Source organism: Coregonus lavaretus (genome assembly GCF_964263955.1).
Source record: "Coregonus lavaretus genome assembly, contig: HAP1_SCAFFOLD_628, whole genome shotgun sequence".
Lineage (NCBI taxonomy): Eukaryota > Metazoa > Chordata > Actinopteri > Salmoniformes > Salmonidae > Coregonus > Coregonus lavaretus.
In genome coordinates, this window is record NW_028161614.1 from 111372 (window position 1) to 129167 (window position 17796).

General features: G+C 44.5%; 1 protein-coding gene across 1 annotated transcript; it reads left to right on the forward strand.

The window, feature by feature from the left end:
* Positions 1–6256: 6256 nt before the first annotated feature.
* LOC311120349 (retinal homeobox protein Rx1-like) lies at positions 6257–14875 on the forward strand (the record flags this gene model as incomplete). Its single annotated transcript, XM_084194967.1, has 3 exons — positions 6257–6562; positions 11355–11608; positions 14438–14875. Exons 1-3 carry the CDS (start codon positions 6280–6282, stop codon positions 14873–14875), a joined length of 975 nt encoding a protein of 324 aa, XP_084051093.1. The 5' UTR covers positions 6257–6279.
* Positions 14876–17796: the final 2921 nt, after the last annotated feature.

Genomic DNA, 17796 nt, shown 5'->3' on the forward strand with positions numbered 1-17796 from the left:
GATCTACTGTTTACCAGACTACCTTTTTAATTGGAATGACAGATCTATAACTCACATTTTCAATCTGAAATGATTTGGGTCTTACAACTACATAATGGACCTAATTTATAAAATAAAAACACACCGTGTATTATCCAGGCTTCTAATGAGAATCAATGAGTTAGACACTCCTACCATCACACCTTGTAACAACACTGTAAATATTTCGGTCAGGTCCAGCCGGCACGGAACGTTCCAATTGAACAGGAATGTATGTCCTTCTAATTTTACAACGTCGCCATTCTATTTTGTTACGTAATGATACTAGCTACTACCTCCATTTCCAGAAATGGACTGATTTTTAGATGAATTGTACAGCATATCAACAAGACATCAGACGTTGATTCATTATTTCAGTGTTTATTTATTAATATGGAAAGCAAATCAGATCCTGTGGCACGGTAGAGAAAGCACTGTACTCCCAGGTCAGGATGCCAATGTATTTTCAGCATCTTCCGTTCAATACCTTTTTTATCTACGACGGGGTCTAAAACTGCAGACAAAACAACGTCAACAGCCGTGAACAATTATAATTAAATACATTTGTGTGTGTGTGGCTACCTGGTTGGCACCGTTGATGCGGGCAGTGCCTGGCGAAGACTGTACACTGGATCTTCTGGCCAGTACTGGTCACATTAAAGCCAAAGAGCTTGTTTCATCGAAACCAATTCCACTAAGACAAGGAGTTACTTAGAAACGCTTACTGGCAATAATGCCTGAAACAATTGGCAATGTACAGTAGCATGGCCTGTAGACTAAGGGGCTAAGGAGCTAAAGTGGTGGGATTATCCACTGTACATCTGGTCTGCTATTTAGACGGAGGATGTTCTCAGGGCGGGCTAGATGTGTTCGAGTTAAATCGGGGACAATTTTAGCTAATCCTAACCCTTTTCCTAACGTTAACCTAATTCTCCTAACCTGCCACGTTAATTATACTAACCGGCTGCGTAAATTCTCCTAACCTGCTACGAAAAGTCACTTCTGCTAGTCAAAACCGGATGCCTGCCCTGTTAACAGCGTGGGTTGTGAATAACGCGATACTCCTACATCTGCACCATTCAACCCAGGTATTTCTGCTACGTTCACGAACTAGTCGAAACTCTGACATTTCCGACTTGCTAACTGGTAAAACGTGCCACGTGTATATGTGTATGTATCACTAAAACCAGTTAGCGCGTTGGAAATGTCAGAGTTCCGTCTAACACGTGAACGCGGCAGAAATCATGTCTCGGGAGTTTAGCGTCCAAATCCCCTTCTAATGGCACGTGTATAACTACAACCAGTCAGAAATCATGTCAGAGTTTAGCGCCCATATTCACTTCTAATGGGCTTGGCAGGTTGCCGCTACAGCTTCTCAGAAAGAGATTCCTTCATGAAACCTAGAAAAGGAGGTAAGTGGTGAGAGTCCCAGCTGTTACTGTTCTCTTTTCTACACAATGTGACGGTGGCCACTAATGACGCACTCTACATTTACGTCATTTAGCAGACGCTCTTATCCAGAGCGACTTACTCCTCTGTCTCGCCGGCCCACCTGGTGCGTTTAGTTCTAATCAAGGGTAGAGGTGTGGAGTGTACGGACAGAGCACTCCCTTCCACATCAAAATCCACAAATAAATAATTATTCCACAAAATCAACATTTTGCAATTGCCATCTCAGTCTCCAGACTTTAACCCAATTGAAAACCTGTGGTTTGAATTAAAGAGGGCAGTCCATAAGTGCAGACGAATGATATCAAGGATCTATAAAGATTCTGTATGGAGGAATGGTCTAAGATCAGTGGAGGCTGGTGGGAGGAGCTATAGGAGGACGGGTTCATTGTAATGGCTGGAATGGAATAAAATCAAATATGGAAACCACATGTTTGACTGTTGCATTTATTCCATTCCAATGAGCCCGTCCTCCTATAGCTCCTCCCACCAGCCTCCTCTGTATAAGAACCCTCCCAATGTGTCCAATCTCATAAAACATTATCCTCGCAAGGTGAGGTATTGAAAGTTATTGAAAACAGGGGTGCCAGTCGGCGTTCCAATTCATCCCAAAGGTGTTCGATGGGGTTGAGGTCAGGGCTCTCTGCAGGCCAGTCAAGTTCTTCCCCACGATCTCGACAAACCATTTCTGTATGGACCTCGCTTTGTGCACGGGGGCATTGTCATGCTGAAACAGGAAAGGGCCTTCCCCAAACTGTTGGCACAAAGTTGGAAGCACAGAATCGTATAGAATGTAATTGTATGCTGTAGCGTTAAGATTTCCCTTCACTGGAACTAAGGGGCCTAGTCCGAACCATGAAAAACAGCTCCAGACCATTATTCCTCCTCCACCAAACTTTACAGTTGGCACTATGCATTCGGGCAGGTAGCGTTCTCCTGGCACCCGCCAAATCCAGATTTGTCCGTCGGACTGCCAGATGGTGAAGCATGATGCATCACTCCAGAGAACGTTTTTCCACTGCTCTAGAGTCCAATGGCGGCGAGCTTTACACCACTCCAGCCGACGCTTGGCATTGCGCATGGTGATGGTAGGCTTGTGTGCGGCTGCTCGGCCATGGAAAGCCATTTCATGAAGCTCCCGATGAACAGTTATTGTGCTGATGTTGCTTCCAGAGACAGTTTGCAACTCTGTAGTGAGTGTTGCAACCGAGGACAGATTATTTTTACGCGCTTCAGTGGCTGAGCCGTTGTTGCTTCTAGACGTTTCCACATCACAATAACAGCACTTACAGTTGACCAGGGCAGCTCTAGCAGGGCAGAAATTTGACGAACTGACTTGTTGGAAAGGTGGCATCCTATGACGGTGCAACATTGAAAGTCACTGAGCTCTTCAGTAAGGCCATTCTACTGCCAATATTTGTCTATGGAGATTGCATGGCTGTGTGCTCGATTCTATACACCTGTCAGCAACGGGTGTGGCTGAAATAGCCGTATCCACTAATTTGAAGGGGTGTCCACATACTTTTGTATATATAATGTAGCTCAGTATTTGTATTGTTTATTTTATACAGTATTTTTTGCTCATCTTTATCAAGGGTGCCTATCATTTTGGACCTGACTATATGTGCTATCTTAATTTGGTCACTGTTGTCATAGAGAATTTTCTGGCACAGCAGGAAATGCAAACTTGTCGTTTATTCAAGGTTTGAAGAGGCTTCTAAAGTTTGTAATTTCCACTTTAAAATGTCAGACTTGATTTGCCCTAACAAAATTATTTATCAACACCTAGAAACATGTCCATTAATTATAATCCACATAATAATTCACATGTCCTGTTACTGCAGGATTATTTTCCTGCTGTGAGAAACTGGTCAAATTAACATGGTACACCTGTAGGCCTCAGGAGCTCCGGTGATGGCCTCGCCCACTCCACCTGGACCACAGGACAGGGAGCCAAAAGAGGGAGGAACTCCGTTGCCTTGTTACAGAGAATTTCAATACTTATTACTTTGCTCACTGTATATGCTTACAGACTTTCGAGGACTTAGCCGGTTGGGAGGATTAGGTGCACTGCTAACAGAACTCCCATCCACAGTCATTTACAACTTGTCAGATAGAGGAGCCACAACGCCTGGCTCAGCACTGGTAGAGGATGTATACTGTAACTAAGTTACCTGGATAGAGGTAAGTACATTTACACATGCTGCTAGTGATATTATTGCTGTTTATTTTGAGTTGATAGAACTACTGCCACTTAGTTGAAACTACTATTTGTTTTGGAAGATATCATTATTGTTAAGATAATTCTTCATTTAATTTAGCTGCAGTCTGTTTTTCCAATGGGCATAAGGTATAGTACTTCATCTGAATGCATCTATTGTCTCTCCTAAAAAATTATAAAATCAAAGACAGATTTATACGTTTTTTTGGGGGAAAGTAACTACAGTATTTATTCATAGACCCATGTTTCAAGGGTCAAAGATGATTTACTATATAATCTTAGAACTGGTCCATTCCATGTTTTATTAGCCCTGTTGATAAATGTAGCTAGCTATACATAACATTTACGTTTACATTTTATTCATTTAGCAGACGCTCTTATCCAGAGCGACTTACAGTTAGTGCATACATATATATATATATTTTTAAATACTAGCCCTCCGTGGGAAACGAACCCACAACTCTGGCGTTGCAAACGCCATGCTCTACCAACTGAGCTACATCCCTGCCGGCCATTCCCTCCCCTAGTCGACCACCAATTGTGCAAGTTCTCCCACTTAAAAAGATGAGAGAGGCCTGTAATTTTCATCATAGGTACACGTCAACTATGACAGACAAATTGAGATTTTTTTCTCTCCAGAAAATCACATTGTAGGATTATTATATACAATTTGTTGGCAATGACACAGGTCAAACGTTTTCTGTAAGACTTCACAAGGTTTTCACACACTGTTGCTGGTATTTTGGCCCATTCCTCCATGCAGATCTCCTCTAGAGCAGTGATGTTTTGGGGCTGTCGCTGGGCAACACGGACTGTATGATTTGACAAACACATTGATAATTTCAGATCAGATTTTTTAACTAACTGGCAAATTACATAGGCCTACATCAATATATTATTATTATTTTCTATATTTTTTTATGCATACAATTCTTTATGAAAGAGATGCTGTATGTTAATGCAAACTGGTGCACAAAGTGACAAAGATGGATACAGAAAAGAGTCCGGGTTCATAATGAACGTAATGTATAAATGTCAAGTAGTATCAGATGTGAATTGTGCATAGCAGCGTCAAATATACCCAATAGTTTTCCAACTGAAGGGAAATTGATTGTTACTGTAGTAATATGCATTACAACCAATATGTCATTGCATAACATTTTACTGTTTATTTACATTGTCACACAGTGATTCTTGGTACTCTTAAACAAATCTACTTTGATACATATTACTTCAACTACCTCGACTAGCCGGTGCCCCCGCACATTGACTCTGCACCGGTACGCCCCCTGTATATATAGCCTCCCTACTGTTATTTTATTTTACTTCTGCTCTTTTTTTCTCAACACTTTTTTTGTTGTTTTATTTTTACTTTTTTGTAAAAAAATAAATGCACTGTTGGTTAAGGGCTGTAAGTAAGCATTTCACTGTAATGTCTGCACCTGTTGTATTCGGCGCATGTGGCCAATAAAATTTGATTTGATTTGATTTGAAATAAGAGTATATACCTCACACACATGGTTTTGGGCCAAAGAAAAAGGAGACACCTGCACCATGTCAGATATAGAGTAGAAAGACACCTGCACCATGTCAGATATAGAGTAGAAAGACACCTGCACCATGTCAGATATAGAGTAGAAAGACACCTGCACCATGTCAGATATAGAGTAGAAAGACACCTGCACCATGTCAGATATAGAGTAGAAAGACACCTGCACCATGTCAGATATAGAGTAGAAAGACACCTGCACCATGTCAGATATAGAGTAGAAAGACACCTGTACAATGTCAGATATAGAGTAGAAAGACACCTGTACCATGTCAGATATAGAGTAGAAAGACACCTGCACCATGTCAGATATAGAGTAGAAAGACACCTGCACCATGTCAGATATAGAGTAGAAAGACACCTGCACCATGTCAGATATAGAGTAGAAAGACACCTGCACCATGTCAGATATAGAGTAGAAAGACACCTGCACCATGTCAGATATAGAGTAGAAAGACACCTGCACCATGTCAGATATAGAGTAGAAAGACACCTGCACCATGTCAGATATAGAGTAGAAAGACACCTGCACCATGTCAGATATAGAGTAGAAAGACACCTGCACCATGTCAGATATAGAGTAGAAAGACACCTGCACCATGTCAGATATAGAGTTGAAATGTATTCCATTTTGAGTTTGCATCCCAATATTACACTTTATATACATCACAGAAGACTGAAATATAACAAAACCGTTTGACATAGAAACACCAGATTTTCGGTGGGTAAAAAACAATAGATATGTTGACTAATTATGAAATTATTAAGAATATTCCACCCATGAGGCCACTAGATGGCATTTCTGGTCATTCGACTGCAAGAAAGGGCTACTACACAATATTAACAAGAGGCATACGCGTATGCAAGTGGCACATATGGACTTTCACAACAGAACCGTTCTGCAAAACTCTGTGTTCATGAGATCAACGTGTCTAACTTTCCCTGTTTTGCAGACTGACAGGAAATCCAAGGACAGACAGATCTGGATCCCCCATCGAAGTGCTCTTTGACATCATCCTTCTTTTCTTGGACGCATTTGTCAATGGATACCTTGGGAATGATGGACGATGGCTGCCTGTTACCAGACAACTACCATGACATGGTGAAGGGAGGGGGGTCTAGCGGAGGAGGACGGGTCCACAGCATTGACCTGACCCTGGGCTTCAGTAAGGACCAGGACCCCCTGCTCACCCCTATAGGGTACGAATGGACCCATAAAGTGGACACTGAGGGCCTGGAGGACCACCAGGGGAAGCAGGGCCAGTCAGACCCCCACAGACACCTCCCCAGTCTGGGGGACAGCACCCAGCACTCTGCCTTCCACGGTCAGTACCACGGTTATTGGTTAACTAATTGATTGATTGGGTGATTGGCTGCTGTTTATTACACGGAGACAAGGTATCACTTCCTATCAATAACCTCTTCATTATGTATTATAAGAACACTTATAACGCATTATGAGACATGCATGATGCATTCTAATGCACAAAGTAGGTGCTAATAACTGCTCATAAACATCTATAACATATACAGCAACAACATCAGTGAAATAGCAGTTCATATAATGATAACACCAAAACAATCTAAGACTTACGAGTGGCGCAGCTAGCACTGGTTTGAATCCAGGCTCTGTCGTAGCCGGCCGCGACCGGGAGACCCATGGGGCGGCGCACAATTGGCCCAGCATCGTCCAGGGTAGGGGAGGGAATGGCCGGCAGTTGGTAGAGCATGGTGTTTGCAACGCCAGGGTTGTGGGTTCGATTCCCACGGGGGCCAGTATGAAAAATAAAATAAATAAATACAAATAATGTATGCACTCACTAACTGTAAGTGGCTCTGGATAAGAGCGTCTGCTAAATGACTATAATGTAAAAAAATGTACCAGTCAGAGGTTTGGACACACCTACTCATTCCAGTGTTTTTATTTATTTTTACTATTTTCTACATTGTAGAATAATAGTGAAGACATCAAAACGATGAAATAACACATATGGAATCATGTAGTAACCAAAAATAGTGTTAAACAAATCTAAATGTATTTTATATTTGAGATTCTACAAAGTAGCCACCATTTGCCTTGATGACAGCTTTGCACACTCTTGGCATTCTATCAACCAGCTTCATGAGGTAGTCACCTGGAATGCATTTCAATTAACAAGTGTGCCTTGTTAAAAGTTAATTTGTGGAATTTCTTTCCTTTATGCGTTTGAGCCAATCAGTTGTGTTGTGACAAGGTAGGGGTGGTATACAGACCATATTATGTTATGACAAGAACAGCTCAAATAAGCAAAGAGAAACAACATTTCAAGAACTTTGAAAGTTTCTTCAAGTGCAGTCGCAAAAACCATCAAGCGCTATGATGAAACTGGCTCTCATGAGGACCGCCACAGGAAAGGAAGACCCAGAGTTACCTCTGCTGCTGAGGATAAGTTAATTAGAGTTAACTGCACCTCAGATTGCAGCCCAAATAAATGCTTCACAGAGTTCAAGTAACAGACACATCTCAACATCAACTGTTCAGAGGAGACTGTGAATCAGGCCTTCATGGTCGAATTGCTGCAAAGAAACCACTACTAAAGGACACCAATAAGAAGAAGATACTTACTTGGGCCAAGAAACACGAGCAATGGACATTAGACCGGTGGAAATCTGTCCTTTTGGTCTGATGAGTCCAAATTTGAGATTTTTGGTTCCAACTGCCGTGTCTTTGTGAGACGCAGAGTAGGTGAACGGATGATCTCTGCATTTGTGGTTCCCACCGTGAAGCATGGAGGAGGTGTGATGGTGTGGGGGTGCTTTACTGGTGACACTGTCAGTGATTTATTTAGAATTCAAGGCACACTTAACCTGCATGGCTACCACAGCATTCTGCAGTGATACGCCATCCCATCTGGTTTGCGCTTAGTGGGACTATCATTTGTTTTTCAATAGGACAATGACCCAACACACCTCCAGGCTGTGTAAGGGCTATTTGACCAAGAAGGAGAGTGATGGAGTGCTGCATCAGATGACCTGGCCGAGTGAAGGAAAAGCAGCCAACAAGTGCTCAGCATATGTGGGAACTCCTTCAAGACTGTTGGAAAAGCATTCCAGGTGAAGCTGGTTGAGAGAATGCCAAGAGTGTGCAAAGCTGTCATCAAGGCAAAGGGTGGCTACTTTGAAGAATCTCAAATATAAAAGATATTTTGATTTGTTTAACACTTTTTTGGCTACTACATTATTCCATATGTGTTATTTCATAGTTTTGATGTCTTCACAATTATTCTACAATGTAGAAAATAGTGAAATAAAGAAAAACCCTTGAATGAGTAGGTGTGTCCAAACTTTTGACTGGTACTGTATATCTAAGACTTTCACTTCTCCGCAGTAAAATGAGTAGTCACAATGTTTACTTAGATTACCTCATCCAGGAGGAAGGGCAGGGACAGTTGAAAGCATACGGTGCTAACCTCATCCAGGAGGAAAGGCAGGGACAGTTGAAAGCATACGGTGCTAACCTCATCCAGGAGGAAAGGCAGGGACAGTTGAAAGCATACGGTGCTAACCTCATCCAGGAGGAAAGGCAGGGACAGTTGAAAGCATACGGTGCTAACCTCATCCAGGAGGAAAGGCAGGGACAGTTGAAAGCACACAGTGCTAACCTCATCCAGGAGGAAAGGCAGGGACAGTTGAAAGCACACAGTGCTAACCTCATCCAGGAGGAAAGGCAGGGACAGTTGAAAGCATACGGTGCTAACCTCATCCAGGAGGAAAGGCAGGGACAGTTGAAAGCACACAGTGCTAACCTCATCCAGGAGGAAAGGCAGGGACAGTTGAAAGCATACGGTGCTAACCTCATCCAGGAGGAAAGGCAGGGACAGTTGAAAGCATACAGTGCTAACCTCATCCAGGAGGAAAGGCAGGGACAGTTGAAAGCATACGGTGCTAACCTCATCCAGGAGGAAAGGCAGGGACAGTTGAAAGCATACGGTGCTAACCTCATCCAGGAGGAAAGGCAGGGACAGTTGAAAGCATACGGTGCTAACCTCATCCAGGAGGAAAGGCAGGGACAGTTGAAAGCATACGGTGCTAACCTCATCCAGGAGGAAAGGCAGGGACAGTTGAAAGCATACGGTGCTAACCTCATCCAGGAGGAAAGGCAGGGACAGTTGAAAGCATACGGTGCTAACCTCATCCAGGAGGAAAGGCAGGGACAGTTGAAAGCATACAGTGCTAACCTCATCCAGGAGGAAAGGCAGGGACAGTTGAAAGCATACGGTGCTAACCTCATCCAGGAGGAAAGGCAGGGACAGTTGAAAGCATACGGTGCTAACCTCATCCAGGAGGAAAGGCAGGGATAGTTGAAAGCACACAGTGCTAACCTCATCCAGGAGGAAAGGCAGGGACAGTTTAAAGCACACAGTGCTAACCTCATCCAGGAGGAAAGGCAGGGATAGTTGAAAGCACACAGTGCTAACCTCATCCAGGAGGAAAGGCAGGGACAGTTGAAAGCATACGGTGCTAACCTCATCCAGGAGGAAAGGCAGGGACAGTTGAAAGCACACAGTGCTAACCTCATCCAGGAGGAAAGGCAGGGACAGTTGAAAGCATACGGTGCTAACCTCATCCAGGAGGAAAGGCAGGGACAGTTGAAAGCATACGGTGCTAACCTCATCCAGGAGGAAAGGCAGGGACAGTTGAAAGCATACGGTGCTAACCTCATCCAGGAGGAAAGGCAGGGACAGTGGAAAGCATACGGTGCTAACCTCATCCAGGAGGAAAGGCAGGGACAGTTGAAAGCATACAGTGCTAACCTCATCCAGGAGGAAAGGCAGGGACAGTGGAAAGCATACAGTGCTAACCTCATCCAGGAGGAAAGGCAGGGACAGTTGAAAGCATACGGTGCTAACCTCATCCAGGAGGAAAGGCAGGGACAGTTGAAAGCATACGGTGCTAACCTCATCCAGGAGGAAAGGCAGGGACAGTTGAAAGCATACAGTGCTAACCTCATCCAGGAGGAAAGGCAGGGACAGTTGAAAGCATACGGTGCTAACCTCATCCAGGAGGAAAGGCAGGGACAGTTGAAAGCATACGGTGCTAACCTCATCCAGGAGGAAAGGCAGGGATAGTTGAAAGCACACAGTGCTAACCTCATCCAGGAGGAAAGGCAGGGACAGTTTAAAGCACACAGTGCTAACCTCATCCAGGAGGAAAGGCAGGGATAGTTGAAAGCACACAGTGCTAACCTCATCCAGGAGGAAAGGCAGGGACAGTTGAAAGCATACGGTGCTAACCTCATCCAGGAGGAAAGGCAGGGACAGTTGAAAGCATACGGTGCTAACCTCATCCAGGAGGAAAGGCAGGGACAGTTGAAAGCATACGGTGCTAACCTCATCCAGGAGGAAAGGCAGGGATAGTTGAAAGCATACGGTGCTAACCTCATCCAGGAGGAAAGGCAGGGACAGTGGAAAGCATACGGTGCTAACCTCATCCAGGAGGAAAGGCAGGGACAGTTGAAAGCATACGGTGCTAACCTCATCCAGGAGGAAAGGCAGGGACAGTTGAAAGCATACGGTGCTAACCTCATCCAGGAGGAAAGGCAGGGACAGTTGAAAGCACACAGTGCTTGGGTTGTCATTTTCTCAAGATTCAGAGACTACAGTTTATCACCACAGTATAGCTAAAATGTTGGACTTAATGTTTCTACCTTTACAAAACCAGATCTAGGACCAGGCTTGGATAAGATATAGCTGGTTGGATATCGACTGACTTGATTTGGACAAGGTTGGATCCTACCATCCATCAGCCATGTGTAGTGGGGCTTCAACCTCTTAGAAAATATGATCTGGACTGGGGCAGTGCAGAGGACAAGTACAGTCTTGGTGTAGATTAGAGCTGTCCATTCCCAGGGCACATGAGGACACTCAGGTTTAACAGGTGACATCTGTCCACTTGGGATTACTGGGACAGAGGAATGCAGTGAAAGACGGACATTATGACATCACCCATAGAGAGAGCTGCACAGTAGGCCACTTTTGGTAAGTAGAACTGGCACTGCCAGATGAATCGAGAGCTCCCATGCAAAATACAGATATCTAAACAAACACTTGTGTCTCCTGTTCTACTGTCTACCTTCAGAGTCAGGCCTTTTCTCCAGGGACAAGTGTGACGGGGACCTGGGAGACCTCCAGAAGGGGGTGGACAGCGAGGGAAAGTCCCCTGAGCCTCCAAAGGAGGACCACCCTAAGAAGAAGCACCGGCGTAACCGCACCACCTTCACCACCTTCCAGCTCCATGAGTTGGAGAAGGCCTTTGAGAAGTCCCACTACCCTGACGTCTACAACCGGGAGCAGCTGGCCATGAAGGTCAACCTCCTTGAGGTCCGTGTCCAGGTATGGAGCCTCCACCTATCTAATACTACTATTACTATCACTATACACTAATAATACTGTATGAAGCCTCCACCTATCTAGTACTACTATTACTATCACTATACACTAATAATACTGTATGGAGCCTCCACCTATCTAATACTACTATTACTATCACTATACACTAATAATACTGTATGAAGCCTCTACCTATCTAATACTACTATTACTATCACTATACACTAATAATACTGTATGGAGCCTCCACCTATCTAGTACTACTATTACTATCACTATACACTAATAATACTGTATGGAGCCTTCAACTATCTAGTACTACTATTACTATCACTATACACTAATAATACTGTATGGAGCATTCAACTATCTAGTACTACTATTACTATCACTATACACTAATAATACTGTATGGAGCCTCTACCTATCTAATACTACTATTACTATCACTATACACTAATAATACTGTATGGAGCCTCCACCTATCTAGTACTACTATTACTATCACTATACACTAATAATACTGTATGGAGCCTCTTCCTATCTAATACTACTATTACTATATACTAATAATACTGTATGGAGCCCCTACCTATCTAATACTACTATTACTATCACTATACACTAATAATGCTGTATGGAGCCTCCACCTATCTAATACTACTATTACTATCACTATACACTAATAATACTGTATAGAGCCTCCACCTATCTAGTACTACTATTACTATCACTATACACTAATAATACTGTATGGAGCCTCCACCTATCTAATACTACTATTACTATCACTATACACTAATAATACTGTATGGAGCCTCCACCTATCTAATACTACTATTACTATCACTATACACTAATAATACTGTATGGAGCCTCCATTTATCTACTATCACTATACACTAATAATACTGTATGGAGCCTCCACCTATCTAATACTACTATTACTATCACTATACACTAATAATACTGTATGGAGCCTCCACCTATCTAATACTACTATTACTATCACTATACACTAATAATACTGTATGGAGCCTCCATTTATCTACTATTACTATCACTATACACTAATAATACTGTATGGAGCCTCCACCTATCTAATACTAATATTACTATCACTCTACACTAATAATACTGTATGGAGCCTCCACCTATCTAATACTACTATTACTATCACTATACACTAATAATACTGTATGGAGCCTCCACCTATCTAATACTACTATTACTATCACTATACACTAATAATACTGTATGGAGCCTCCACCTATCTAATACTACTATTACTATCACTATACACTAATAATACTGTATGGAGCCTCCACCTATCTAATACTACTATTACTATCACTATACACTAATAATGTTGTATGGAGCCTCCACCTATCTAATACTACTATTACTATCACTATACACTAATAATACTGTATGGAGCCTCCACCTATCTAATACTACTATTACTATCACTATACACTAATAATACTGTATGGAGCCTCCACCTATCTAGTATTACTATTACTATCACTATACACTAATAATACTGTATGGAGCCTCTACCTATCTAATACTACTATTACTATCACTATACACTAATAATACTGTATGGAGCCTCCACCTATCTAGTACTACTATTACTATCACTATACACTAATAATACTGTATGGAGCCTTCAACTATCTAGTACTACTATTACTATCACTATACACTAATAATACTGTATGGAGCATTCAACTATCTAGTACTACTATTACTATCACTATACACTAATAATACTGTATGGAGCCTCTACCTATCTAATACTACTATTACTATCACTATACACTAATAATACTGTATGGAGCCTCCACCTATCTAATACTACTATTACTATCACTATACACTAATAATACTGTATGGAGCCTCCACCTACCTAGTACTACTATTACTATCACTATACACTAATAATACTGTATGGAGCCTCCACCTATCTAATACTACTATTACTATCACTATACACTAATAATACTGTATGGAGCCTCCACCTATCTAATACTACTATTACTATCACTATACACTAATAATACTGTATGGCGCCTCCACCTATCTAGTACTACTATTACTATCACTATACACTAATAATACTGTATGGAGCCTCCACCTATCTAGTACTACTATTACTATACACTAATAATACTGTATGGAGCCTCCACCTATCTAATACTACTATTACTATTACTATACACTAATAATACTGTATGGAGCCTCCACCTATCTAGTACTACTGTTACTATACACTAATAATACTGTCCAGGTATGGAGCCTTTTGCTGTGAACTATTACTAGACTAGCGTTACTACTGGCACTACATAGCATCTGTCCACAGACTGTGGCACGCAGGTTTTTGCAAGTGTTCTCATCTTTCACATGTTGGAATGGGAGGGGAAGTTTGGCCCATGCTTTGGCTGAGAGATTCTGTTTAGGAGGTGGAGACTCCTACAGTTGCCGTCAAATATATTATATATTGGTACACTTTAAAATGGAGTGGAGCAGAATGTTCTGTTTTCTCTTTTTAAAACTGGTTCAATGACTATTTTTAACCAGTAGGCACCGGCAACTTACCACAGGTGAGATAAATTACACAGTAAACGAGAATCACCTGCCTCCAACCAAATTGATTTGAATTCTGAATAGTTTAGTCCAGGCCATTTTTTTTTACTTTGAAGTAAAACATCAACAACAACACAATCTACAAATACTATTATTACTACTATTATTGTAATACGATGTAGTGTACACTACTGAGTGACTACTTTAGACTAATACTAGGGTATCCTCTCTGTCCGTGTCCAGGTGTGGTTCCAGAACCGTCGGGCTAAGTGGAGACGTCAGGAGAAGATGGACTCCAGCTCAACAAAGCTCCACAACTTCCCCATGCTGTCCTTCAACCGGCCGCCCATGCCCTCCAATGTGGGGCCCATGTCCAACCCATTACCCCTGGACCCCTGGCTGGCCTTGTCCATGCCCAGCGCCACCCCAATGCACACTATCCCCGGATATACAGGCCTAGGGCAGGGCCCTCACCTTCAGCCTGCCTACCCCAACCACTCCCACTCCCATAGCCACAGCCATGGCTTCCTCGACAGTCCACCAGGACATGGTATGGTGCACCAGGTGATGGTACAGGGGATGCAGTCTATGGCCCCGCCTCCCTACCAGTGCCCCCCCAGCTTCAATGATAAGTACCCTCTGCTAAGGACCTGGAACACAGTACCAGCATCGCAGCACTGAGGGTGAAGGCTAAGGAACACATCCGTTCCATGGATAAAACCTGGCAGCATTATGTGATCACAGAGAGGAGACACTCTGTAAAGGATGGTCAACTACAACGGGTGATCAAAACAAAAATATTCTGTAAAGGATGGTCAACTACAACGGGTGATCAAAACAAAAATATTCTGTAAAGGATGGTCAACTACAACGGGTGATCAAAACAAAAATATTCTGTAAAGGATGGTCAACTACAACGGGTGATCAAAACAAAGATATTCTGTAAAGGATGGTCAACTACAACGGGTGATCAAAACAAAGTGTCATGAGCCTCTCACTCCACCGGGTTACCACCTTAATTTTCTTCCACTCTGCTCACCACTCTCTCTACTCAGCCTAACTAGCTCCACCTGTCCCTGCTCTGCTCTGCTCTAATTACTCTGCCAGCTGCGCTGCATTACCCACTACCTCTCCCAGTATTTAAGGCCCTGTCTTTCAGCTCTCCGGTGTCAGATCGTCTGCAAAGCTCACACCCGGAACCTGTTTGCTCGCGCTTCTGGCTCACCCTGGTTTTGTGACCCCGGACCTGCCTGATTTTTGGATACTCTTCTGCCCCAGGAGATCCAGACCTGCTTCTGCCATAACGACTCCTGACTACTCTTCAATCCCGGTAACTCTGACCAGCCTTCTGCCTTGCTACTACGTATTTTGGATTTCCCTTGAACTGTACTGCTGCCTTGTTTCATTCCGCCCTGTTGTGTCTGTGTCTCCCCCCCCCAGGACTTCTGGACCACCCACCACCGGCTTCATAGGACGCATCGCTGCCACTGGGGGGGGCACAGACCCAGCACATTGGACGGGATCCCTGTTACCCCTGGAGCCTTCATTCACTCCCTACTTCCCTTTTCCCTTAAGTTTTAATAAACTTTCTGGTGTGACGCAATTGTGGTCCTCTGGTCGTCTGTCTGAACCGTGACAGTACGATCTGACCATTATGGACTCAGCGCACACTTTCCCCGACATGGAAACCGATGAGCATGAGCAGCAGTTCCAGCAGCAACAACAACTCGCCATGATCATTCAACTCCTCACCAACCTTACCCCAGCCAGTCTGCCCACCAGCCCTGCCCCCGAGTTACCTGCCCCGGTCATTGCAGCCGCTGCTCCGGAACCCAAGATTGGAAACCCCGAGCGGTTCAACGGCGATTCAACCCAGGTCCGGCCATTCCTGACTAGCTGCCGACTTCAGTTCTCCTTGCAGCCAAGGACCTTCGCCACGGAGGGGGCTAAAGTTGGGTATGCCATCACTCACCTGACGGGCCGAGCTCGACTCTGGGGAACAGCAGAGTTCGAACGTCAAACCCCCGCATGTGCAACCTTCGACCTGTTTGCTGAGGAGATGCTGAAGGTGTTTGACCTGGATTCACCAACCGCAGAGGCGTCTCGTGAACTGTTCAGTATTCGACAAGGCAGACGTACAGTCGCAGACCATTCCATCGACTTCCGAACCCTGGCTAGACGAAGTTCTTGGAACACACCATCGTTGGTGGACGCGTTCTTCCATAGTTTGGCTGACTATATCAAGGACGAGTTGGTCTCCCATGAACTGCCTTCCACTCTTGATGAAGCCATCGCACTGACTGTCAGGATCGACAGAAGGATACAGACCCGTCGTCGTGAGAGGGGGCGCCAAGGTCCACCTACTACCGGCATTCGGAGAGATCCGACTGGGCTCCTGTCATCTACTGCCACTCACCCAGGTCAGCTTGATCAGTCTGAGCCTATGGAGATTGGGCGAGCCTCTCTCACTCCTGCAGAGCGCCAGCGCCGCTTCACCTCAAACCTCTGCCTCTATTGTGGAGGTGAAGGACATCGTGTGGTAACCTGCCCTTTAAAGGGCCGAAGCTCACCGGGCATAGGGGGAGTCCGGTTGAGTTCAATGACCATCCAGTCCTCCGACCGCAAACCCCTGCTGCAAGTTCACCTCCGCCTCTCTGACTCAACTCACACCCTGGCTGCTCTGGTGGATTCTGGCGCCGAAGCCAACATAATGGACATCAAGCTGGCACGCCAACTGGGACTGGAGAACCTCCGTTTGACACCTCCTATTCCTGCCCGGGCACTGGACGGACACTTACTCGGATCGGTCACTCATGTCACGGCCCCGGTCTCGATGGGTCTGTCCGGAAACCATCAAGAAACTATCCAGTTTCACCTGCTCCCCTCTCCAGGCCAACCCCTCATCCTGGGTTACCCATGGCTCCGCCGGCACAACCCTCAGCTCGACTGGGTGACCGGGGTGATCAGGGAGTGGGGAGAGGACTGCCACCGAACCTGCCTGCTTGCTGCCGCACTACCCCCTCGGCCAGTACCTACTAACTCCGCTCCTGACCTCTCCAATGTCCCAGAATGCTACCATGGTCTCAGAGAGGTGTTTAACAAAGCAAGAGCCACATCTCTGCCCCCTCACCGACCGTACGACTGTGCCATCGACCTCCTCCCTGGAACAGCCCCTCCAAAGGGTCGTCTTTATTCGTTGTCTGCTCCTGAAAGAAAGTCCATGGAGGACTACATCAATGGCTCTCTGTCCGCAGGATTAATCCGTTCATCTTCATCTCCTGCTGGTGCTGGCTTCTTCTTTGTGGGGAAGAAGGACGGATCTCTTCGCCCCTGCATCGACTACAGGGGACTCAACGACATCACAGTGAAAAACCGTTACCCTCTGCCTCTGCTCACCTCTGCTTTTGAGTTGCTCCAGGGAGCCACTGTTTTTACCAAGTTGGATCTCAGAAACGCTTACCACCTAGTGCGGATCCGGGAGGGAGATGAATGGAAAACCGCATTCAATACACCAACAGGCCACTACGAGTATCTGGTTATGCCTTTTGGCCTCACCAATGCTCCTGCTGTGTTCCAGGCTCTAGTGAATGATGTACTGCGGG